The 24,630-nt window shown below is 40.2% G+C and overlaps 2 protein-coding genes across 4 annotated transcripts in view; one reads left to right on the forward strand and one right to left on the reverse strand.

The window, feature by feature from the left end:
* The window catches only part of SARAF (store-operated calcium entry associated regulatory factor), a 26,119-nt gene extending 13,472 nt beyond the window's left edge, over positions 1-12,647 (reverse strand). Inside the window, exon 1 of one of the 3 annotated variants that reach the window (XM_057303572.1) lies at positions 12,149-12,647. In XM_057303572.1, coding sequence (XP_057159555.1) covers positions 12,149-12,311 — 163 coding nt within the window. In that variant the 5' untranslated portion in view covers positions 12,312-12,647. Of the gene's footprint in view, positions 1-6,497; positions 6,828-12,148 lie in introns of those variants that run through there. The other 2 variants (XM_026508364.4, XM_057303571.1) reach the window with 2 other exon arrangements.
* On the forward strand, positions 11,960-24,266 carry LEPROTL1 (leptin receptor overlapping transcript like 1). Its single transcript, XM_026508366.4, has 4 exons — positions 11,960-12,316; positions 17,988-18,063; positions 19,962-20,148; positions 20,999-24,266. The coding sequence occupies exons 1-4, from the start codon at positions 12,301-12,303 to the stop codon at positions 21,113-21,115; spliced, it is 396 nt and encodes a 131-aa protein (XP_026364151.1). The 5' UTR covers positions 11,960-12,300; the 3' UTR covers positions 21,116-24,266.
* The last annotated feature ends 364 nt before the right edge of the window (positions 24,267-24,630 follow it).

Raw genomic sequence — 24,630 nt, forward strand, 5'->3', positions numbered from 1 at the left:
GGCACAGCGGTTAAGCGTCTGCCTTCAGCTCAAAGCGTGATCCCGGCATTATGGGATCGAGCCCCACATCAGGCTCTTCCGCTATGAGCCTGCTTCTTCCTCTCCCACTCCCCCTGCTTGTGTTCCCTCTCTCGCTGGCTGTCTCCATCTCTGTCGAATAAATAAATAAAATCTTTAAAAAAAAAAAAAAAGAAAGTCCAGAGTCCATAATGATACTCGAAGAGAATGCCAAAAACTCATTTGTCACTAAAAGCTGCTATCTACCTCCTTACTCTGAAAATTGGTAATTAAAGATTAAAAATTAAATCTTTATTCTGACTTTCTACCAGGAAATGTAATCTGAAATAGCCTCAGGTGATAATGGAAATCTCAACTTTATTGAAGAATGACAGCTAATAAATGCAGAAGAAATGACAGAATTAGAAAAATAGATCATCATTTTATAATGCCCAAAGAAACTGATTCAGACAAGGATTCATTAGTTTTAAAATCATTAAGAGACTGGATATTGGCATGGTGCCAAGTAACATTACTCAAGTGCTTTCTGGAAAAATGTAACTTCACAAGGGTTATAAAGCCACTTTTAATCTACCAGTTAATCTTAGTATCAATAATGGTAGAACAAATTGATATTACACCATCTACTATGATGTAATCCCTAAAAGTATTTAACATGAATTTTATCAATCCTTTGGACTTAACATCCAGTCTCCGAGAAAAACAGGGAAGAAAAAAAGCAAGCTAAAACAGAACCCAGAAGGTAGGATACTCTGAAGGACAATGGGCCCAACTCCTTCAGCAAAGCCGTAGCATAAAAAAAGGACTGTTTGTTCTACATTTAAGAAGCCTTAAGGGAGAATACAATCTGATGGGATGCACAGACCTGGACTGGGTCTGGTTTTGGACCAACTATTTTAGACGTTTCAGGCACAACTGTGATATCTGAATATGGAATGGGTAATTAGCTGATATTAAGAAATTAAGATTAATTTTGTCAGGGGTCATGTTATTTTTACCTTGTGGGGAAAAGTTCCTTTTTAAAAAGGGGGTGGGGCATACTGAAGAATTTAGTGAGAGCCTGTCATGATGCCTAAAATTCCATTGACATATTTCAACCTTAATACAGTTGAAAGAAAACAGGAATATATAAAGACTGACAACTTTCCACCAAAATTTAAAATATCTTTCCTCTGGTAGACTGACTAGAATGATTTAGGATCCAGTAATTCTACTAAAATGAGTATTTGGCTTTCCCAGTATTTACACAGAGGTAGACAAGGAGAAGAAGGCAGACAAGGGCTTCTGAGTAATCCTCCAGTAGTATTTGCCACACTTGGTACAAACAGAAGAAATAACATTTTATTTTGAGTTTCCGGACCTACAAAATCCATGAGATCCTCCCAAAAGACAACCATGGTATAATAAGAAAATTTTAAAAAACAGCTAAATGTTTTATCAGTTACCAAAGGTCAACAGTTTTTTCTATACCTGTAATATCCAATTAAAAATGAAAATAGGAGGGGCGCCTGGGTGGCGCAGCCGTTAAGCGTCTGCCTTCGGCTCAGGGCGTGATCCTGGCGTTCCGGGATCGAGCCCCACATCAGGCTCCTCTGCTGGGAGCCTGCTTCTTCCTCCCCCACTCCCCCTGCTTGTGTTCCCTGTCTTGCTGGCTGTCTCTCTCTCTCTGTCAAATAAATAAATAAAATCTTAAAAAAAAAAAAGATAGCATGGAATTAGAACAGAAATAGGCAAAGGAGAGGGGATGGAGTAATTGGGTGATGGGCATTAAGGAGGTCACTTAATATAATGAGCACTGGATGTTATATGCAACTGATGAATCACTAAATTTTACCCCTGAAGCTAATAATACACTATATGTTAACTAACTTGAATTTAAGTTTAAAAAAAAAAAAAGAAAAGAAACAGGCAAGGGAACTATAAAACAGAAGAAAGCCCAGAAATAAGTCCAGATATACGTGGGAATCCAATAGAAGATAAAGTGGACTTTTGGGGGCACGTGGGTGGCCCAATCAGATGAGCATCCAACTTAATTTCAGCTTAAGTCATGATCTCTGGGTGGTGGGATCAAGCCCCACACCAGGCTCCAAGGGGGGCTCCATGCTCAGCTGGCGTCAGCTTGAGATTCTCTCTCTCCCTCTCCCTCTACCCCTGCCCCTGCTCCAGCGCATGTGCACACACGCTGTCTCCCAAATAAGTAAAAAAAATTTAAAAGATAAAATGGACTTTTCAATTCCGCAGAAAAAGAGTGCCTTCTTTAATAAATGACACCAACATAACTGACTATGCAGCTAGAAGAATATACACCTACAGCAATATAAAAACTTAATTCCACATGGGCTCAAGGGCTAAAATTTCTAAGAACTATATTAAAATAGGGGCGCCTGGGTGGCACAGCGGTTAAGCGTCTGCCTTTGGCTCAGGGCGTGATCCCGGTGTAATGGGATCGAGCCCCACATCAGGCTCCTAATATGAGCCTGCTTCTTCCTCTCCCACTCCCCCTGCTTGTGTTCCCTCTCTCGCTGGCTGTCTCTGTCTCTGTCGAAAAAATAAATAAAATCTTTTTAAAAAAAAAAGAACTATATTAAAATAAAATATGCTATATTAACCCCAAACTACCACCTCATACGTAAAAAACTGTCACAATAAAAACATTGAAAGGTTTAAAGTCGTAAGGTATTATTAAACTAAATAACAGGAATGACAATAACTTGAAATTATTGTAGCAGGGTTGAGATAATGCAAAGAACACTGAACTAAATTCCTATCACCAACTTGCTGTATGACTTTGGCCAAGTCAATTAATCTGCATAGAAGTTTCCTCACTTGTAAAATTAAGAAGATAATATCAACTTTAAAAATGGTCATGAAGCTTTATCAACCTTAAATTGGGTTGTGAAGCTTAGATATGATTTACTAGAATTGTCCTGCAGAGTACCTGACACATAATAAATGATCAAGTAAAATAAATATTACTGAGAATGTTGAAGGAGCTATATACACATTGGGTTTCATTACCATAACCCTACAGCATCTTTCTTCCCGCCATCTCCTAAAGATCACTATGTTTTGTGGCCTTAAAAATTCCTATGTTGAAGCCCTAATCCCAATCTCAGTATATTTGGAGGCAAGGACTTTGGGAAGTAATTAGTTTTAGATGAGGACTTGAGGACGAAGCCCCCATGAAAGCATTAGACCCTTATAAGAAGAGGAAAAGACCAGAGCCTTCTCTTTCTCTGCCATGTGAGGACATAACAACAAGACAGTCATCTACAAACCAAGAAGAGGATCCTCACCTGTAAACAAGGAAGAAGGTCCTTACCAGACACCAAACATGCTAGCACCCTGATCTTGAACTTTCCAGCCTCCAGAATATGAGAAATAAATGCTTGTTGTTTAAGCCAAGCAATCACAGTATTTTGTTATAGCAGCCCAAAGTGAGACAAGGCCTAAGAAAAAAGTGCTCATACCCATCCTCCACTAGTTTCATCAGTCAAGGGTCACAGGGAGGTCCCGCAAGTCCAGACTCACAAATCGAAATCCACTTACAGGTTTCAAACTTAAGATGAACAAAACCAAACATACTTCTCCCACAGTCTTCCGTATCTCAGGTAATGGTAACTCCACACTTCTAGTCACTCAGGCCAAAAACCTTAATCACCTTTGTCCTCTCCCCTCACCACTACATCTAACGCATCAAAACATCATGTCTGCTCCACCTTCTGAACAGCTGAGAATCCAATCACTCTCACCAATTCCACTGCTTCTCCCCTGGGCACACCATCCCTACTCTTGGAACTCACTGTACCAGCAGCCTCTTCACTGGCCTCCCAGCTTCCCCGGACCTCCTACAGTCTGCTCTCCACAGACAGGACAGAATGAGCCTTTATTTTTTTTTTTTTTTAAAGATTTTATTTATTTATTTGACAGAGAGAGAGACAGCCAGCGAGAGAGGGAACACAAGCAGGGGGAGTGGGAGAGGAAGAAGCAGGCTCATATTAGGAGCCTGATGTGGGGCTCGATCCCATAACGCCAGGATCACGCCCTGAGCCGAAGGCAGACGCTTAACTGCTGTGCCACCCAGGCACCCCCAGAATGAGCCTTTAAAATACAAGTCACAGCAGGGGCGCCTGGGTGGCACAGCGGTTAAGCTTCTGCCTTCGGCTCAGGGCGTGATCCCGGCGATCTGGGATCGAGCCCCACATCAGGCTCTTCTGCTATGAGCCTGTTTCTTCCTCTCCCACTCCCCCTGCTTGTGTTCCCTCTCTCGCTGGCTGTCTCTATCTCTGTTGAATAAATAAATAAAATCTTTAAAAAATAAAAAAATAAAAAATAAAACATAAAATAAAATACAAGTCACAGCAGATCATTTACCCCTCATCTCCCTTCAGGTTTCTGACCAAATATCACCTTAACAGTGACTTCCTCCCTGACCAATGTATATTTTGAAAGTCCCGCTTCTGCCTGCATACCCTGTCTTCCTTCCCGTGCCTATACCACTTTTCACAATATGACATGCTACTTACCAACTTGTGCATTGTCTATTTCTCCTCAATAGCTGTAAACTTTCTGAGGGCAAGATGCTCAGTTTTGTTCGCTGCTATATTCCCAACACCCAGAAAAGTGACTTAAATATAAAATAATTCCATAAAGAATTTTAAAAAGTCAGGTAATCTCTTCAGAACTGGTACAATTTTTTTCCAGACAAATTATTGTTCTAGGTTAGCTAAAGACAAGTAAGTACATCCAAAGTAAAAAAAAAAAAAAAAAAAAAAGTAGTGATTACTGTTTTATTATAAGGCTTGATAAAACTTAACCCAATAAAATACTTTCATAGAACAGTTCCTCAAAGTAAATTTAAGATAAGGTAGAATTTATAAAAATCAATTGTGTTTACTCTGCAAAATATTTTGGTGCTTTTTGTTCCAAAACAAGAGTTTATGCAGTAGATAGACTAAGAGCTACCAAGAAGCGGTTCACCACTTATTTATATTTGGTTCCTTTTTTTTTAATTCCCCTGACTACATCTGTAAACTTCCTTTTTTTTACTTAAGAATTGAGGGTTCGGGTCGCCTGGGTCTCTCAGTTGGTTAAGCATAGGAGGACTCTTAATTTCCGCTCAGGTCACGATCTCATAGTGGTGGGACAGAGCCTCAGGCTGGGCTCCCCGCTCAGCAGGAGTCCGCTTGAGATTCTCTCCCTCTCTCTCCCTCCGCTCCTCCCCCTGCACATGCATTCACCCTAGCGCGCGCGCGCGCGCACACACACACACACACACACACACACTCGAATAAATAAATCTTCAAAAAAAATTAAAAAATTGATGGTTCAACTAATGTTTCAATCCAGTTTTTAAATTACAAATCTGATCAAAGCATCCTCTTTATATACAACTTTCTAGGAATACATAAATAAATGGACATTTAAATTCAACCTGGCTTTTATTACTAATAAAACATCCACACCAAATGAGTTACTCAGAATCAAGTATTTGCAAACAGCACCTTCTCCCCTCATTTCAGCAGTTAGGAATAAAATAGGATATTACAGTAAATCTGTTGCTTAAGAAACATGGGCATTTCCTATCACCCAAGTCACAAATGCAATATTGATACTTCTCATGCCTTAACATCTTCATTCTCCAAACAAAAAATATTTTAACTATTTAAAAGTCATTTTTTCTGTCATTCCAATTTAACAACATGCATCAATAAATGGAAACCTGTATGTTTGTGCACATATACATATATTAATTACACGGAATGTTATTTGTCCCATAAAAATTCTTTAGGGAGTTCTAATAAGATAGTAATAAAATCTTTTCTCCAGAAATCACTTATTATGTACCATCGCACACAAAAAATAATAAATTGTTTTTTAAATTCTAGTGTACGGTGAAAAACGACGAGAAAAGCTGACATAATGAGATGAACTTCACTGTAGTGGTCAGAACAAGAAGCATGGGTTCTACTCAGATAAGTAGTACAGTCCACGACTCTGCTAACCTACCTGAAGGGTTTATATCCCTGTCCACTAAGGGTGACTCACAGACTGCAGGTACTGTGGCAACTGTCAGCCATAGCAACAGGCAGCCATGACAACAGGCAGCGAAGACGACATCAGACAGTCATGACAACAAAGCAAGAGGAGCAGGTGAGAGTCGAGCTTTCCAGCTATTCTTAGGGATGAGGATTGTAGTCCGAGAAAGGAAAAGGCAGACAAATTCTGGGAGTCCGGGGAAGGGAGAAGGGACCGTAAGAATACAGAATCGTCCCGCCCCACCGACTCCCTAACAGTCCCGGACCACTTGTCCCGTAGGACGTCTGGGAAGAGCAAAAGGGACAGGTAGGGTGCAGGTGAATAAGGAAGAAGATGGAAATGAGAAATCAGGGCTAAAGGCCCAAGCGGAGGCGAACGGAACTGTCGCCCGCTAGGCCTCTGAGCGCTAGCTGAAAGGGCCGGATGACGACAGCACTCACCAGGGTCTTGCCACCCAAGGGCAGGGCCCGCGATCAGCAGAAGCAAAAGGAAGCTGAGAAGGGGGCAGCGTCCAGCAGCTTCCGACCCACCCGGGGCGGCCATGGCTTCGGGTGAAGGGAGCCGGCGGCTGCCAAGCGCCAGAGGGCCGGAACCCTGTTGCGGAAGTCGGTCCGCGCGCCGCGGCACCGCAACGCCAGCAGCTCGAGCCGTGGGGAAGAGACGTCTGTCCGCAGAGCTGCAGCGAAGGTCCGAGCGCGAGTGTTACGTCAATGCCACTGCGCCGCTCGGGAGATCACTAGTGGACGCTGCAAGCCCCGCCCCTGGGGCTTAGAGCGGCTGGGGGTGGAGCCAAGGGCAGGACGCTTCCGCTGGGGGCGGATCCGTGAGCGGGGCGCCGGGCGCTGGGGGTGGGACCGACATGACGCAACCTTGTTGCGTTTGGTCTGCGGCTCGGAAAGATTCCGAGCGAAGGTGCAGGGGTGAGAGAGATTGAAACCAACGTAAAATCTAAGAAACGTAGTTAGGTTATGTATTTCTGAAACCTCCATAACCTCCCTGAGGGAAGTTACTGTTTGTTATAAAACTATGTGTCTTCAGCACCTAACATAGAGCCTGTCACATTATTCGTGTTCCACTGTTTGCTAAGATTCGGCTGAAAGGTAGCAAGGGAATTAATACGTTGTCTGGATTCAGAAGTTCAGAACCTTTGCATATTTCCTTGTACGTGGAGGCAGTAAAAACTTACAAAATATCAGAAGAAACTACCTCCTAAAGAACCAGTCAGAGAAAACAGTTCTAAGAGTGCAGGAGCATTATCTTTGAGGTCTGACGGCCCAGGATTCCTCTCGTTCATTCGTTCAACAAATGCAGGTTGAATGCCTGATACGTGCCAGGCACTGTTTTAGGCATGGAAGATACAGACAAATTCCCAGTACTCGTGGACCTTACACTGAAGTGGGATAAGAAAAGCAACATTAAATAATTAGTAAACAAAAATAATAGGGAGTGATAAATGCATTGATGAAAGTAAAACAGGATGTAACAAAAGAGACTGGGAGGCAACTTTGGGGAGGCATTTCCTTGCTGAGGAAGTGGTTTTGAACTTTGAGACCTGAATGAGAAAGAACAAGCCATACAAAAGTCAGGGGAAGATCCTTCACAGCTTGGAGAACAGTGGGTGCACATACCCTAGCCATGTGTTTCGGGGACCAGTCATTCATCAATTCAGCCAACAACTTTATATATTGAGCATCCACCAATACCTAACAGTACCTGCCAGGCACTGTTCTAGGCACCTGGGATACAGTAGTGAATAAAACAAAATTCAGGGGGTGGGAGAGGCAAACATGTCCAATATAACTGAACCAAAGTAAATTAGGGGAAGAGCAGAACAAGAGGAAGCTGAGCAGTGGGGGCTTGGAATGACCAAGCAAGATTGGAAGAAAGATAATAGAAAATTCTGTTCTCAACATGTTTGTTAAGTTTGCTGTGACTCTTAAGCTTCCAGATAGACACGTCAAGCAGACACTTGGATATACAAGTCTGCATTTCAAAGCTAAGGTAAACTTGGTAGTTATGTTATCAAAATGAAGGTGGTATTTAATGCCACAAAAAAAGGTACAATGCATAGGAAGAGAATTTAGATATTGGCATAGAAGGAGGCCCAGGACTAAACTAAGAGAACACTATATTTTGAATTCTGGCAGAAGAAGATCCTAGAAAGAGTCTGAAAAGTAACCTCTGGCAAGGTATGAGAAAAGCAGGAAGGAAGTTGTATGGTAGTTGAGAGAAAGAGAATGGTCAGCTGTGTCCACTGTTGTTGAAAGGTTGAATCCAAAAGCCACCTTTGGATTTTGCAATGTAGAGGTCATTAATTACCTTAACAAGAGAATTGCTGTTATTTGAGATCACATCATTTGGCATGTACAGTTTTAGTGGTGAATAAAACACTGAAGGCTATACTAACTTACATCCTGGTGGGAGAGACAGCCAACAAATAATATAGTTCAGATAAATAATAAGCACATTCAAGAACAAAACAGAGTAATACACACACACACACACACACACAAAACCAGATTCTTAAATACAGAGAACACACTGATAGTTGCCGGAGGAGAGGTGTCTGGGGGGATGGGTGAAATAAAAGGGATTAAGAAGTTTCCAGCTATAAAATAAATAAGTCACAGAGATGAAAAGTACAGCATAGGGAATATAGTCAATAATATTGTAATAATGTTTGGTGGCAGAGAGTCACTACACTTATCATGGTGAGCACTGACTAATGTATAGAATCGTTGAATCAATATGTTATATGTCTGAAACTAATACAACACTGTATGTTAATTATGTTTCAATTTTTAAAGATTTCATTTACTTATGAGAAAGAGAGCCTGCGATGGTGGGGGGGGGGGGTGGGGAGAAGCAGAGGGAGAGCCCACGCAGGGCTCTATCCAAGGACCCTGAGATCATGACCTGAGCCGAAACCAAGAGTGGGTCACTTAACTGACTGAGCCGCCCAGGTGCCCCTATACTTCAATTTTCAAAAAAAAAGAAGAAAACAGCATAATATAAAGTGAAGTGCTGTAGTAAATGGTATGTCCAGGAAGGGTTCTGAGAAGCTACCATTTAAGCTGAGATCTAAATAATAAGACACAGCTGCTTTAATCACCTTTGAGACACATCAGTAGGAATGCGTGGACGTGATTTGGTTCCTGATTCAAATAAACTGGAAAATAAATGACATTTATGAGACAATTGGAAATTTGAACACTGACTAAATTTTTGATGTTAAAGAATTGTTTTTTAGGTTTCATAAATGTACTATGGTTATGTTATTTTTAATGGCTCTTTTAGAAACACACTAAAATATTAGAGATGAAATTATATCTTGAATTTCCTTCAAAATAATTTGGGGAAAAATAATATGGGAGGTAGGGGAAAGAGGATGATGGGAAGTATAGACAAAACAACATTGAACATGTGTTAAGTTTTGAAGGCAGTTGATGGCACATGGGAATTCATTATACTATCCTGACTCCTTTTTATATATTTAATCTTTCCATAATAACTTTTTTTTAAAACTAAAACTAAAAGCTTCCCTGAAGTTTCTCTGACTTGATCTGTAAGAGTTAGTAATTCCAAACTTACAGAGTTGTGGAGAGGATGAAAACAGATGTTTAAAGCACCAAAACATACCAGCTGCTCAATAAACAACAGCTTTCTTCCTCTCACCCCCATCCCCATCTTTGTGAGTTAACTTTGGAGGATAAGAAGCTATCTGAATAAGTTTTGAAGCTATGTAAGGTAACACTAATTAACTATTTTGTAAGAATAGAGAACGTTTAAAGGATTTAACAACGTTTAGGATTCACTTAGCAAACTAATGAAGGAAATTCCTGACATTCTACCTTTTTCAGACAATAATTTTCAAGCTTTCGTTTGCATAGGAAGTCTTCAGGGTGCTTGATAAAATTTCAGATTCCTGGGCTCTTCTCACAAAAGTTCTGATTCAGAACTTCTGGGTCTGGAGTGGGACACAGGAATTTGTATTTTTAGGAAGCATCCCAAAGAATTCTGTCGTAGGTAGTTGAAATACATTTGGAAACACTGTTTTTAAGGTCTCAAGTGCCTCCAGACAATACCTGTAGACCAAAATTAGTACTCAGGGTGGTGAGTGTTTTCTTGCTAGTAACACTGTGGATCTCATGGAAAAGTCAAAGGAGCATAACCTCATAGGATTCTGTGACCATGGAAACAAAAGAACATAGATCCTTCTAACCTGAAAAACAATCCCAGTTGCATGTTAATGTTTCAAGGATGAATATGTGCAATGCTCAACCCATTTGTATTCACAAGAGGAAATTAGGGGACAAGCACTTAACTCAGGACTTGTGGAAGCCCCAAAAGTCTTCCTAAAATGTGATCTTTCCCTCAGAAGCCAAGCTATGAGTCTATGAGATAAGAACCTATCACTTTCACCACCACCAATACCACCACCACTGATCAGCTATCTCTATTATGTTCTCTCAACCATCTTGCTTTCAAAGATGAATACTATGGAACAAAACAAGAAAGATGTTAGTGGTGACTATTTGGAATCACAGAACCATTTCCTTCTGCAAGAATTTCACCTACTCCTTTCAAGATGGTTGGGGAGGAGGATATATACACCTGCTTCAGTTTAGAGAAAGGAGCTGGTGGTTCACAGACCGTCTTAAACAGCAACATTTCTATAGCATATGTCCAAGTGCGCCTTGTGTTTTCACTACTACAGTCCTTAAAGGGAAACTCTTCATGATTCAGAAGACGCCAGAATTTTTTGCACTAACTTGAATAGAAAAAAATTCTACTCCTCTACAAAATATCTGTGGATTTATTGGGCGGCATTAAGCCTCAAGTGACCTATTTTTTTTTAAAAAATATCATTCAACCCTGACGGTAGTGGAGAGAAGCAGGGTAGGACAATACCTTTAGCTCTCAGTACCTCTCATTTTAAAGCATTTTGGAAACATCTCTTATAACCATTCACTCAACAAAGTTTTACATGCCAGTTTATCTTAGTCTAGTGACGGAAAAGATTGAAAAATTCAAATCTTACATCCAGCACCTCCACCTGTATCTTTTTAAAACTCTTCGAAAGATTCTCATTGCTCAGGAGGGGAAAAAATCTAACATAGGACTCTGCTGTCCTACCCTAACCAGGATCCCACTCACCTTCTCTCCTCTCTCCAACAGACCAAGCTCCTGGGGCCCAGTTTGCCTCCCAAGCTCACCAGCCAACCACTTCCCCCTCCTCCACCCCCAACACAATGTCTCTTCCCCATAACGGTTTTTCCTTTTTGTTTTCTTGTTACACACCCGGTCATCCCTCCATTGTCCCTCCCTCGGGGAGATCTCTCTATCTAAATCAAAGGCTGTCAAGGACTATCTACCCATCTTCCTAGCAATGTTACAATTTTACATTTGTGTGTATGTATGCCTGTGTCTTACCGAACTGCAAGCTCCTTCAGGGCAGAAACCGCACCTAGTTTTGCTCACCTCAGCTCCTAGCCCTGTTCCCCAAACATAGTAAATGTTGAATACATTTGAAGGATGACTTAAGTAAATGTATTTGTACCTCTGCTTTCTCCTTTTTATTTCCCTAGCCCTGCTACTACTAAAAACAAAAAACAAATAAACATTGATTTTCACAGACTCCCAAGAGATCGGATCTGTATTAAAATGTGTATTTGTATTTACTAGGTCCCGCTGCTCCTTATCTCTCGAGGTGGGGCTCACCAGAACGCTAGTTGCGTCGGAAACCAAGGACCCAAGTGCCAACGACCTAACTGGCCTGACTTCTACTACAAGGCTGGGGAGGAGAGAGCAAAGGGTGCGCTTTAAAGAACGTAATACCATCCTCTAAAGACATCACAGCATGCCTCCCAAAGGACGGCGGCTACTCGCGCTCCCTTATCCTTCAAGAACGTGGAAAGTTGCAGGATCCGCGAGGGGGGGTTGGGAGTGGAGCTTCCCCGAGCCTGAGGGGAAAATGGGAACGGAACCGAGGCGAGAACGCCAAGCCTGCGAGAACGGCGATCCGCACACCACCACCGCAGGGAAGAAAGGGGTCGGCCCCACAGCCCCTAGCCCCGCGCGCCCCCCGTACCCCCGCGCGAGCGCGAGTCGCCGGCGGAAGTGCTGCGTCGCGCACTTCCGGGTGTTGTCTGGCCGCCGTCGCCGCCGCCGCCGCGCGTCTCGGGTCTCCCGGCCGCCGCCGCTGCCGCCTCGGTTCCCGGAGCCAGGAGCGACGTCACCGCCATGGCCGGCATCAAAGGTGGGCCTGGGGCGCAGGGCGCCGGAAGGCTGGGTGGCCGCCCGAGAGAGGGGGAGGGGGTCCCTCGCGGCCTCCCGCATGCCGCCTCCCCGGCCCGGGCGCGCGCCCCGGAGGTGCCTGAGCTGGCGGCCGCCACCCGCCCCTCGACCCCCGTCTCCGCCCTCGCTGCCTGGGAGCGGAGCTGGGCGCGGCGCCTTCCGGGAAGGGCCGGCGGGGTCGGCGGCTTCTCCGTCAGCCCCTTCTTTCTGCTGATCTCGGCAGCCTCTCTCCCACCTATCGGCCCCCGTTCAAAGAATGAAGTGGTCCTTGGTCTGCGAGAGTCTCGCAGCGCCTCGGGCCATCACACACATTTTGCAGGAGTTTGCATCCGAGAGAGAAGCGAGCGGAGAGTGGTTTCGAGGGGCTCGAGGCCCCTAGAGATGCCAGTTACGGAAAATCAGTGTCATTTCCCTCTTAAATTCACAAGTGCGATCTTCGGGTGCTGAGCCGAACCGAGTCCCTCCGGAACGCCCTGGAAGGACTTAGGGACGGTTCTTTCTGAAACCTTGGCCATCACATCCACTCTTAGGATATGTCCTCGAAGCTTTACAGGCTTCAAAAACTGATGAGTTTTGATTTGTGGCGTTTGTCGGATAGGGTTAGACCCTGTAAGCGACCCCGAAGTGCTCCTGTTCTCCACAGTTGCACGTTGAGGCTTTTAGTTGGGTTTAAAGAAATAAAATAAGGTTAAAACTTAAATGAAAAATTACTCGTTTATTCATGTCTTTTCTTTAGAAATAAGGAAGGTTGCATTTTTTCAAATTGCGTGGTAGTTTTGTTAGTGTGATTAGAAGGAAACACCGTTGACAGCGTTTTCAACTTTTTGACCACGAATTGCATTGATTTCCTGACCTGCGGCTTTGTAGAAGGGATAGGCAAACAGAGGTGAAGAACTTTGATAGCAGTGGGGTTTTTTGTGTAATTTATTTCCTTTAGGACAACTTTTATTGAGCTTCTTTCCCAGAGTCACATTTTTAATGTTTCTGGTTTAATGTCTGAAAACATTTCGTTTCTGTTGTAAAACTTTGTCATTAGGTAAGGAACAGAGATCATTTCCAATCGTTTTTTGAACTGTGATAGACCTTCTTAAATCCTTTATGGAAAGTTAGTTAGGGTACAATGCTGTGGTTTTTAAGGATGTTGCCAGTTTCCCAGTCCTTCCCCATTTCTTCAGTGTCATCAACGGAAATCTCCCTCTTAAAAAAATAACTTTGTAATTTCCTTCTCCAAATTTAGAAAAATATTAACCAGGTGAAAGTATCTCAGATGGAATTGTACTTACACTTTTGGTTTCAATAAAATTTTCTGATTCTTATGACTGTTTATCAGGACATTTTCTTTGGTTGGCCTGTCTTTGTATTAGGCAGAAGTGTTGCTATAATTGGAGACCATTACTTAATTTTTAAGCCATTTGCCTATTATTTTCTTATATATTAGATTTTTCTGATAACTCCCAGGTTAGGAATCTGATCCCTGCCACCCTAATTCCATGTAGTCACAGAATCAGCTCCCTGTCTGTACAAAGTTTAGGTAATTGGGCTGTTCCATCCCTAGCCTAGAGGCTTTGGGAGTAGAAACCAGACTCATCTAAGTTTTGCCCTCCAAATGTTTCATCATTCAGTTATGGTATAAATTCTTGCCTTGTTTATGTGTCATCTGGGACAACCATTTATACACAAATGATGAAATTTGTGTATAAATCAGCCTAGTTGCTGATTTCATAATACTGGAGAAACTTTACAAGTTTTGAGAACACTTTTGAGCAATATATTTAACCCCATTGAGGTTAATCCAGTTTGATTAGAGGTGAGATGTTACATAAAATTATTTTTTGATACTTCAATCTTACTTTGTTTTCATTTTTAATTTTTTAAAAAAGAGATCTTCTTTTATTAACTTTCTAAGAGTGTACTCAAAGAATTTAGACTTTCTTTTTTGATAAGAACATAAATTGTTCCCTGTCATGAAAGAGTTACCCGCAGAGACCATTGAGCCCTAAAGCTACTTGCCTTTTGGCCAAGATTACCACAAACGGGTATGCTTTTTGAGATTTTTCTGTCTGATTTAAGGTTTTTTTCAGTCTCCTTTTTCTTGTCAGAGGGCATATCTTGCTTATGTGCAGTTCTACCTCCCTATTTCTCATTTGTTTCAATGTGGGAAGCAAGATCTTCAAACTTACAAAATTTTATGTTACAAGTTACAGGTAACAATGATCATTTCTGGATAGGGAAAGTTACTTCTCAGTTTTTTTCTGGCTACATGAATTGCTATTGAAAAAATATGTATAAATGAACATAGGTATAAAAAAATGATTTTTTTTATTCTACTGAAATTCACATACAGCAGTTGTATCACAAAAATGAATAAATAACGACTGAAAAAGAGCCTAAGGGTCCGTTTATAAACAATGGTAGCTTTAGTGTATGGGCTTTGTGACATCTGTTTTGCTCTTTAGTGACCCTTGTTTCCTCCAGGATTCTAAACTATGTTCTGGATAAATGGCTTCTGAATAAATAAGTTGTTACTATAATGTATTTATAGTGGTGAATTTAGCTGTTTTGCAACTATATTCAAAAAGTGGAGATGGTTCCCTGAAACTAATGTAACACTCTATGTTAATTATACAGTTACATTAAAAAAATTTTAAGTGGAAATGGCTTTTTACTTCTTCAGCATGTCTTATAACAAGTATCTTTAGTGTTCAGAGAATTATTTGCCTTTTAGTTCTTTTTTTTTTTTAAGATTTTTTATTTATTTATGTGACAGAGAGACAGCCAGAGACAGAGGGAACACAGCAGCGGAGTGGGAGAGGAAGAAGCAGGCTCCCAGCAGAGGAGCCTGATGCGGGGCTCAATCCCAGCACTCTGGGATCACGCCTTGAGCCGAAGGCAGACGCTTAACGACTGTGCTACCCAGGCGCCCTGCCTTTTAGTTCTAATCCAGTTCTCATTTTATAGAAGAAAGAAGTGACACTCAGATATAATTATGTAGACAGCTAGTTAAGTGGCTAGTAGGGGCTAGAGACACATTGTCTCCTCACTTTAATTTATGTGCTGTTTTTACTCTGCTACTTTGGCATGATCTTCCTCTCCTTTCCCTTCTGTCCCTTCTTTGTTCACCTTGGGTTCTTTTTACTCATTCTGCAAATATTTATTATTCAGTGTTAAGAGCTGGGGTGTGAGCATCAACAACAAAAAAATTTCCTTGCTGTAGTGGACCAGACAGCTCATAAGGAAAAACAGATAGAGGGGCCCCTGGGTGGCTCAGTCCACTAAGCATCTGACTCTTGATTTCGCTTCAGGTCCTGATCTCAGGGTCATGGAATTGAGCCCTACATTGGGCTCTGTGCTCAGCACAGAGTCTGCGTGTCCCTCTCCCTCTGCTCCTACCCCCCTTTGTACACAGTCTCTCTCCCTCTTCTCTGAAATAAATAAATAAAATCTTAAAAAAAAAAAAAAAGGAAAAGCAGTTACAAATCATTATAAAATTAACAGCTGTGATAACTGAGCAAAGGGGATGTATACAGTGCGGGGGCAGGGGGGCGCTCTGCACATGCATGGCTGTCTGGAATGCTCCCCTCAGGTATCCACATGATTCACTCCTTCATTTTATATAAATCTCTGCTCAGTCACTTCATCAGAGATGCCTTCCCAGGCCACTCTGTCTAGAATAACACTCCCATCCTCTTACTCTACCTGATTTTTTTCATAATACTTAGCATTCATTTGCCAGCTTTGTGTTTTGTTGTTGTTGTTTTTTATCATTTTGTTCTCCTGCTAGACTATAAGCCTCATGAGAGCAAGAGCTTTGATTTTTTTTTCATTGGTTTATCTCCAGTATCAAGAACAGTGTGTGATGTGTATTAAGTGCTCAATAGATATTTGTTGAATGAATTAATGTAAAAGGGGGAATTGGTCTAGCAGGAGGTTTGAAAAAACTTCAATGAGGAAGAAATGATTGAGCTGAGATCTGAAGGACATGGAATTCACTTGGAACAAAGAGGAAGGGAATGGAACAAGAATGCAAACTCCATGCATGTGGAAGGGCCTTGTCTGGTTTATTAACATATCTCCAACACCTGTTATGTATTTGGTTCCCAGTAAATATTTCTTGAATAAATATTTCTTGAATGAAATGAATGAGTGAAAAAGGTAGAAGGGACAGCATGTAAAAGGGCCATGTGGGTGAGGGAGCCTGCGGATTTCCAGGAAAGGACAGGCCGGTGTAACTGAAGTGCAGAGAGCAAGGGGTAATAGGCTGGTGAGAGTGGGTCAGGAGAGTAATAAGCAGGGCCAGGTTTTGAAGGCCTATGAACAAAACAAATGGTACACTCAGTATTTTCCTTGCAGTTTACATTGCATTCCATTGTAAACTTGAAGTTATCTGCTATAAAATAAAAGTGCAATTCTTTTTCTTTCTTTTTTCTGTAACTGAAAATATAATGGCGTTAAGGACTAAATAAATGTTTTTAGGGTTGACATGACCTACGTCAGTGATCTGAGTGAAAACCAAATTTGCCAACCTACCATGTGAGTGGGTTTCCTTGATTATGACGGTTTTAATCCAGAGAAGTCTATCAGTAGTACTGGGCAGCATTTAACCCCTTTACTGTTAATTTTGGTTTGTATGTGTTAGCTTTTGTCTCGGTAACTTTTAGACCTTCTACAACTCTTTTGAATTTTGATATTTCTCTTGAGGTTAATGGACTGCATCATTTAAAACAAAAAAACACCTAAGTTATTCTCTTAGCCAATGCAGTCGCAGAAATACAGGTTATATAGAACTCAAATAAATCGATCATTTATATCTTTGCTTAATTCTAGGCCATTGATTAACTATGCCTATTTAAGAAAGTTGTTTCTACTCACTAATATATGTGAAACCACTTCATAAAATATAATGCTCTATATATGTGTGTGTATAACTTTAGAAACTATATTTGACCTGTAGAACGCATCAATTACTTGTGATAATATCATAAAATAGTGATACCAAAGAAGGATTTATATCTATTATCCTGCACATTTCCCAACGTGTAGAAGATTAGGGGAGGAAACTCAGCTATAGCTTTGTAAACTATTCAAAGATCTATATCAAAATTAGTTGATTAAAATTATTAACTCCAGATGTCCTTCGACCTCTTTTCTTACCAGTTTTGAGCACATTGGGGGTGTAGGTGCAAGAAGCAGGAGCTGATCATGAGAGACTTTCTCATAGGATAAGATTCCAGTAAAGCTGAGAATGCAGAGTTTCTCCACATCCTGCTTTTCAAACTGTAATGATCTGTGAAGTAAATATAACACTGATGACTGGAAGAGCATTGATCTGGCTGGCTAGGATACTCATTAGAAATGGAGCCCTTAGGGAGGGAATGTGGTGTTGCGCTTACGATGGGTCAGGGCTTTGAAAATCAGTGTTGCCTTATTTTGCCTTGAAGAGGACACAAAAAACTTATTTTGAGGCTATTGATAACTTATACTCTTGAAGACAACTCCCTTTTAATGCATTTGTTTTTTGTGTTTTGTTTTTTGCTTCTGGGGTCATAGGTAATGTTCAGACTGCTAATACTAATATTAATAAAAATAATATTTAGTTTAATTAATATTTGTATTTGACTCTATTTACTTTGCAGCTTTGATTAGTTTGTCCTTTGGAGGAGCAATTGGGCTGATGTTTTTGATGCTTGGATGTGCCCTTCCAATATACAAGTATGTAAAGTTTTTGTCTTTTTGAGTGTTTAAGGGTAAAATTTTTCTACTTGTAAAGCTTTAAAAAATTTTTTAATGAAAGCTTCAATTCATTTACCAAGGACAAACCTTTTTTTAAAGTGCAAAAAACACTTTTGGTTATTGCACTACCACTCAGTTTTGAGTGCCTATTGATAAAATTAAACACAAGAAAATGTTAAATGTCTTTTCAGCAAAAAATGCCAGAAGCAGAATCAAGAGAGAGTTGACTACGGAAAAAAAAAGTCACATAAGCAATTACTTTCCACAGGATAGAAAACTTTTAAAAATTAAGAGGATAGATTAGTAAGAAAAATACAGACAACTAAATAGAAAAATACACAACAAATATGAAAAAGGAACTGCAAATTACTAATCAGCACATGAAATTATACGCAGCCTCTCTCAAAATTAAATGAAACCCTCTGGCAGAGATAAAAGCTATGGGCAGACAGGCACTGTCCTGTGCAGTGGGGTGGAGGAATAGCTCTGGGCAGTCATCTTGGAGGCCAGTTTGCTTGTAGCTCTCGAGATGTATATATTCCTTAACTAGTCCTTCCATGTAGAATGTCTCATAAATCTACTGGCAGGTGTTTCCCAAGATATGTGTAGTGAGGGGAGAGTATAGATATTCACAGCAGCCTTGTTTATAAAAACAAACAAACAAACAAACAAAAACCTGGACGCGGGGCGCCTGGGTGGCGCAGTCGTTAAGCGTCTGCCTTCGGCTCAGGGCGTGATGCCGGCGTTCTGGGATCGAGCCCCACATCAGGCTCCTCCGCTATGAGCCTGCTTCTTCCTCTCCCACCCCCCCTGCTTATGTTCCCTCTCTCGCTGGCTGTCTCTATCTCTTCAAATAAATAAAAAATAAAATCTTTAAAAAAAAAAACAAAAACCTGGACGCATCCTAAAGGCCTGTGAGAGGAGAAATGGTTAAACTCTGGTATGTCCATCAATGGAAGTAGTAGGTAGTCTTAAAAAGAATGAGGAGGAGCTGTAAGTGCTAATATGCAAGGTGTTCAAGATACATTGTTAAATGGAAAAGTGCAATGATTCATGCTGTTAAAATTTATCTGTATGGAAATATAGAAGGATCTACAAGAAGGTCATTGGGAGAGTGGAAAGAGAAAGCAGGGGGAGAGATGGGCAGCTTAGAGTTTTCACTTTTTGTGCTTTTGAAGTTTTTTAACTTTTTATGTTGAAATGATGACGTACTATCAAGAAGCTGCAAAAGTAGTACAGAGAGGTCCCCTGTACCCTTCACACAGGCTTCCTTCCCCCGGTGGCCCTGTCTTACATAACCGTAATTGTAGTATCCAACCAGGAAATGACATTGGCACAATACAGTAGCTAGACTGTACACTGAAAGCCATCTATTTTCTGTATTCTGACTGAAAGGTTTCAGTATTACTTTCAGTTCATTTTCTACATTTTGACTTCAGTATTTGGGGAGTTCACAGTGGCCTAACGAGAGTTTGGGGATGTTCCAGCTTACTCTTAAGAAGTCTGTAATTCATTAGGAGTCAAGGGCATGAATCTTGAATTTTAAAAATTACTGTGTTACTATTTCTAATTTCCATATGCCTCTTTATTTATAACCTAAAATAAAAAATATTTTTAATTTTGGACCTTGATTCCAACTGCTTTGATTTATAAAGCATTTTCTTTTAAGAAATATTTAATCAATGTGTCATAATTGACTTTAGAAATACTGTGACTATAAGTGTTCCTCTTTTGAGTGTTCAGGTTATTGTTTATTTTTAAACTGTATCATGTTTTGTACCTTGCAGTATTTCTTTGGTCCTTATTTTTAAAAAACATATATTATTTTGTAGGAAATAGATAGCAAAAACTACATTAACTTGTTTTTTTTTTTCTAGCCAATACTGGCCTCTCTTTGTTCTGTTTTTTTACATCCTTTCACCTATTCCATACTGCATAGCGAGAAGATTAGTGGATGATACAGATGCTATGAGTAACGCTTGTAAGGAACTTGCCATATTTCTTACAACAGGCATTGTTGTCTCAGCTTTTGGGCTCCCTATCGTATTTGCCAGAGCACATCTGGTAAGTGAATATATTCTTCTGTTAATGATTTTACATTAGACTGTGTTAAAATTGTCTCAGGAAAAAGATTTTGTTAAGTGACATGAAAAAAGAGATAAGGGACATAAGATCCTAGAGGATAGAGATAATCTTACTTTTGTTGTTGTTAACGGATAAAAATGATACTGGAGAGCATGGCTGGGATCTGCAACAGCTGTTGACTCACCAGTACTTCACTCTCAGAACTGAGCACATCACCTCACCCAGTGTTTACCGACCACAGGCCACCAACCACAGGCCACAGGCCTGAGGAGGCCTTGTGTTCTTTGCAAGTGGGAAAGTGTGGAAGAGGAGAGGGGGCGTTGGGCTCAGTATACTTGTCTTATTCCCAGACTCACCAGTCAGATTCACTCCTCTGTCTCTGAGGAGGTCAAGAGCCAGGGCTGGCCACCCTTCACCCTCCCATATGGAGAGGGCGGTTATTCCCCCTACCCCTTTGAAAGAACGTACATGAGTGTGTTTTCGTCTTTGATACTTTAATTTGCTCTCTAGATACAATTTTAGATTCACTGAAGAAGAGTTGGAGCAAATTTCTTTATAAACAGAAAGTTGTAGAAGTCTGTGCTGCCTCCTCAGAGTCCAGAAGTCTAGCTGTGGAATAATTATCATCTTCGTGACTTCCCGTCTTTTTAAAGGAAGCAAATTAAAAACAGGAATATAGAAAGACCATTAAGTGTTCAGGAGAGTGAAAGTTACTTTACAAACTATTTGTTTTAGATTGTGATTTGCTTACACCTAGAGTCTTGATTTGCTTTTCATTCTCTTTGTTTTTCATGTGTCTGTTAACTACGTGTTTATTGTATTTCCCTAGATTGAGTGGGGAGCTTGTGCACTTGTTCTCACAGGAAACACAGTCATCTTTGCAACTATACTGGGCTTTTTCTTGGTCTTTGGAAGCAATGATGACTTCAGCTGGCAGCAGTGGTGAAAGGAACTGCTGAACTACTGTCAAGTGGACTTCTTGTCATTTGTTGGCCATCCACGCACACAGGAGCTGGGGCAGGAATGCTGAGTGGTACAGCAAGCCTCTTGGGGGTATTCTAGGTGCTCCCTTCTCACTTTTATTGTAAGCATATTATTTTCACAGAGACTTGCTGAAGGATTAAAAGGATTTTCTCTTTTGGAAAAGCTTGACTGATTTCACACTTATCTCTAGTATGCTTTTTGTGGTGTCCTGCTGAATTTAAATATTTATGTGTCCCTGTTTAGTTATTTTTTTAAATCAGTATGCAATGTTAAGCATTTTTAAAATGTAATAACCATCTGCATTGGTTAGAAATTAGATTTCTGCTGGCTATTACTGGGCTAAAGGACATCTTTTGTCTTAAAATTATTTAACCTCCATTGCAAAAAGTTCAAAAAAGTTTTCAATCAGTCAGGATGACATCACTCCCGATTTTATGCAAACATGCAGACTGTTGGCATACCTTATAGACTGTATACTCAGCGCAAATATAGCTGCATTTATACCTCAGAGGGGCCAAGTATTAATGCCTGTGTCCTCCGTAAGTGTTGCTGATTTTGCCAGGAAGCAGGTGTTTTGTGAATTGAAAATTATTTTATGGAATTGCTGCAAAGGAGTGCTTTTCTTCTCAATTGTTAGAAGAATTTATTGTTAAACTTAAAGGTAAGCGTGTAAAACCAGATTTCAGAGATGGTTTTTATTTATGTTTATTATAGTTAAAGTAGAGTGAGTTGCATTGTGGGAAGAAACGACGTTGAAATTCCACTTTTTGAATCCTCTTTCTATCTATAAGTGAAATGTTTGATCTTCTATCAGTCTTTCATATTTTACCATTGTTGAAATGGACATACGTGAAACTACTACTGATAAGGGAAAGTTGTATGTTTGCATCATCTACACCAGAAAACCTTTCCCTGCTTCCTCCTTTTAACTTATTTTATACATTGTATATATTAAGTAAAGTAACTTTTCAAATATAGTTTAATAACACTTTAAATTAGAGGTGTTTATCTCACCTGGAAAGTAATCGCTATGCCATACATGCCGAGCGCCCCCTGCCCCGCAAGGCCTTGACATGATTCACAAGTGACTTGTTAGTCTTGCAAAGAAGCGATGCATTAACAATTTAAGATTTAGACCATGGTAATTGTAGTTCTTATTCTCTAAGGTTATATCATATGTAATTTAAAAATACTTAAGACAAGTTTCCTGTATACCTCTCAACTTTTTTGATTTTTATTTCATCATGATAGATATGCTGTTTCCTTTTAAAAATGGCATTTATTGTGTGAATTAATGCAAAATACCCAAATCCAGTTGTATACCAGCTTCAAACACAAACCTGACCAAACAATTCCCGATGACCAGGCATGATCCAATCGTAGTGGTCATTTGCATTTCAACAATTATCAGTACCTTTTTCTAGAGCTAGTTATGAAAATGTTCGAGTTGGTCTGACAGTATGTCGTTGAGGATATTTGTGTGTTTATTCAGTATACTTACAGGAAAATTATTTTGCCTTCAGACAAAACTGAGTGATCATGACAGCTGCCTTTTGTTGTTTTATAAAGTTTATTTCTCAAGAAAATGGGAACAGATATTGGGTTTGTCCAGCTTTTTACTAAAGATAGCGTAAAGGCCACAGGTTTTATTGCCGAACCCAAGTTGTGACTTGAGCTGTAAGATGGGAAGCAGAACGAAGATCTGCACATGGCCATCCCACTTAGACAGTAGGCTGGACACGACGTGCAGTGTTACAATGACGGAGACCTAAAGAGGAAGGTACAGGTATGCGTGAAGTAGCTGGCCAGACGGTTGGGAGCTCAGTGCCTGTGAGCTACTTGATTTTTTTTTTTTTTTCCAGGAAGTGCATCCTCTGGCCCTTCCCCATTTTCTGTTCTAGAATATCAGTGCAGTGCACTGCTACTGTTTTATTCACTTGGCCATAGACTCTTTTTCTAACAGCTGCATATTCTTTCTGTATACTGATTGCATTGGCAGCATTGTGTCTTTCATCCTGCACACTAGCTCGACATAGTGCTGTCTCTGATATCTAGGCTAGTTATTTGAGGTATGAATTTTCCATGGAATATGCACTGATCCTGCATTGCCATTCTTCTATGGAAAGAAAACTTTTGATGATGAAACAATAAAGATTTTAAATATCTATTTTAGTTTGTGGGTGTTTTTGAAATGAAAATATACTATGCACTTCAGCTCCTGAAGTGCATGACTCGTTTTAATAATGTGATATAAAAGAAGTATGGCATTAGTCAGTAATGTTAGACTTGCAGGAGTTTCACTCCCAAAATAGAAGTGAAACCATAGTAACAAATGTTACAGTGAAGCCCTGTGATTTTGTGCTATGGTGAAAGGATTGGTAACCTGGGGAAGTAGAAGTTTTATCTAACCCATTACAAAAAAGCCATAGATGATTTTGGTGATGTAAAAAGACTGTTGATAATCTAAAGTCAAGGTTGTACCTGTTTTTAAATTTTCAGATCTTTTTTATGATTGTATGTTTTATTGTGTATGTATCACCATTCGTTATTGGAGCATTTTGCCTTTTGCAGACATTTCAAATAGTTAAAGGGTAAAAAAAATGTGTGGTACAATGTGAACGGAGAAAAGTACTGTTCTCTTTTATCAAACATGAATCTTGTCCCAAATTGTCCTAATTATATAATCTTATTATATACTTTACAAAGTTTTGATCATAGTTTCTTAGCGTTTGCTCTAATAGGATTTTTGGGGGGTATTGTCAAAATAATCCAGATTTCTAGAGTAAATCCTGGAATATTTATATTTAATGTGACGAGATTCGTTCCTAAGTTTCAGATAACTTTAAATCAGCACATCAGATTTAACAAGCAGCCATGCAACAATACTGTCAAGTGATATGTATGTTTTACGTCTCAGTATGCTTTATGGTTTATAAAATTGGTGGGAAATTCAAAATCATGTTTCTTCCATATAAGCCTGTGTTATCCTTTCCCTTGGTGAAGATTGGGGAGCTCTTATTTTATTACAGGCCTCCTAATTTTCTGGCATTCCCAGAGAAGAGAACATATCCTGTAAAATAAATATTCCAGATGACTGAAGTTTATTTCAAAAAGAACTGACATTTATTTTATTTATTTTGGTCAAAGTATTAAATGAGTCATATACCTTTGTACTTTCTTAGACTATATTAAGACATTTTGGGTTTTCCTTGGTAAGTTAGGATTATTATAATAATTTCCCCCTCTCTTAAATAGCCCCAGACCTGTATTTTTCTGGAATTGTGTTTTTGCTGGCTTTTCTTAACACTGAGTTTGTTCCTAGCATGCCTTAATTTCTTTTGTTTCTGATTTTCTAAACTTAGTACATTAGGGGGTGTCTGGGTAGCTCAGTCGGTTAGGTGTCCAGCTCTTGGTTTCGGCTCTGTACTCAGCGGGAAGTCTGCTGGAGGTTCTCTCTCCCTTTCCATCTCCTTCTGT

Source organism: Ursus arctos, unplaced genomic scaffold (assembly GCF_023065955.2).
Source record: "Ursus arctos isolate Adak ecotype North America unplaced genomic scaffold, UrsArc2.0 scaffold_27, whole genome shotgun sequence".
Classification (NCBI taxonomy): Eukaryota; Metazoa; Chordata; class Mammalia; order Carnivora; family Ursidae; genus Ursus; species Ursus arctos.

Excerpts from the sequence above, each read along its gene's own strand:
- LEPROTL1 (XM_026508366.4), top strand. Across the intron at positions 18,064-19,961 it reads TGTGCCCTTCCAATATACAA|CCAATACTGGCCTCTCTTTG; the intron begins GTATGTAAAGTT and ends TTTTTTTTCTAG. Across the intron at positions 20,149-20,998 it reads TATTTGCCAGAGCACATCTG|ATTGAGTGGGGAGCTTGTGC; the intron begins GTAAGTGAATAT and ends GTATTTCCCTAG.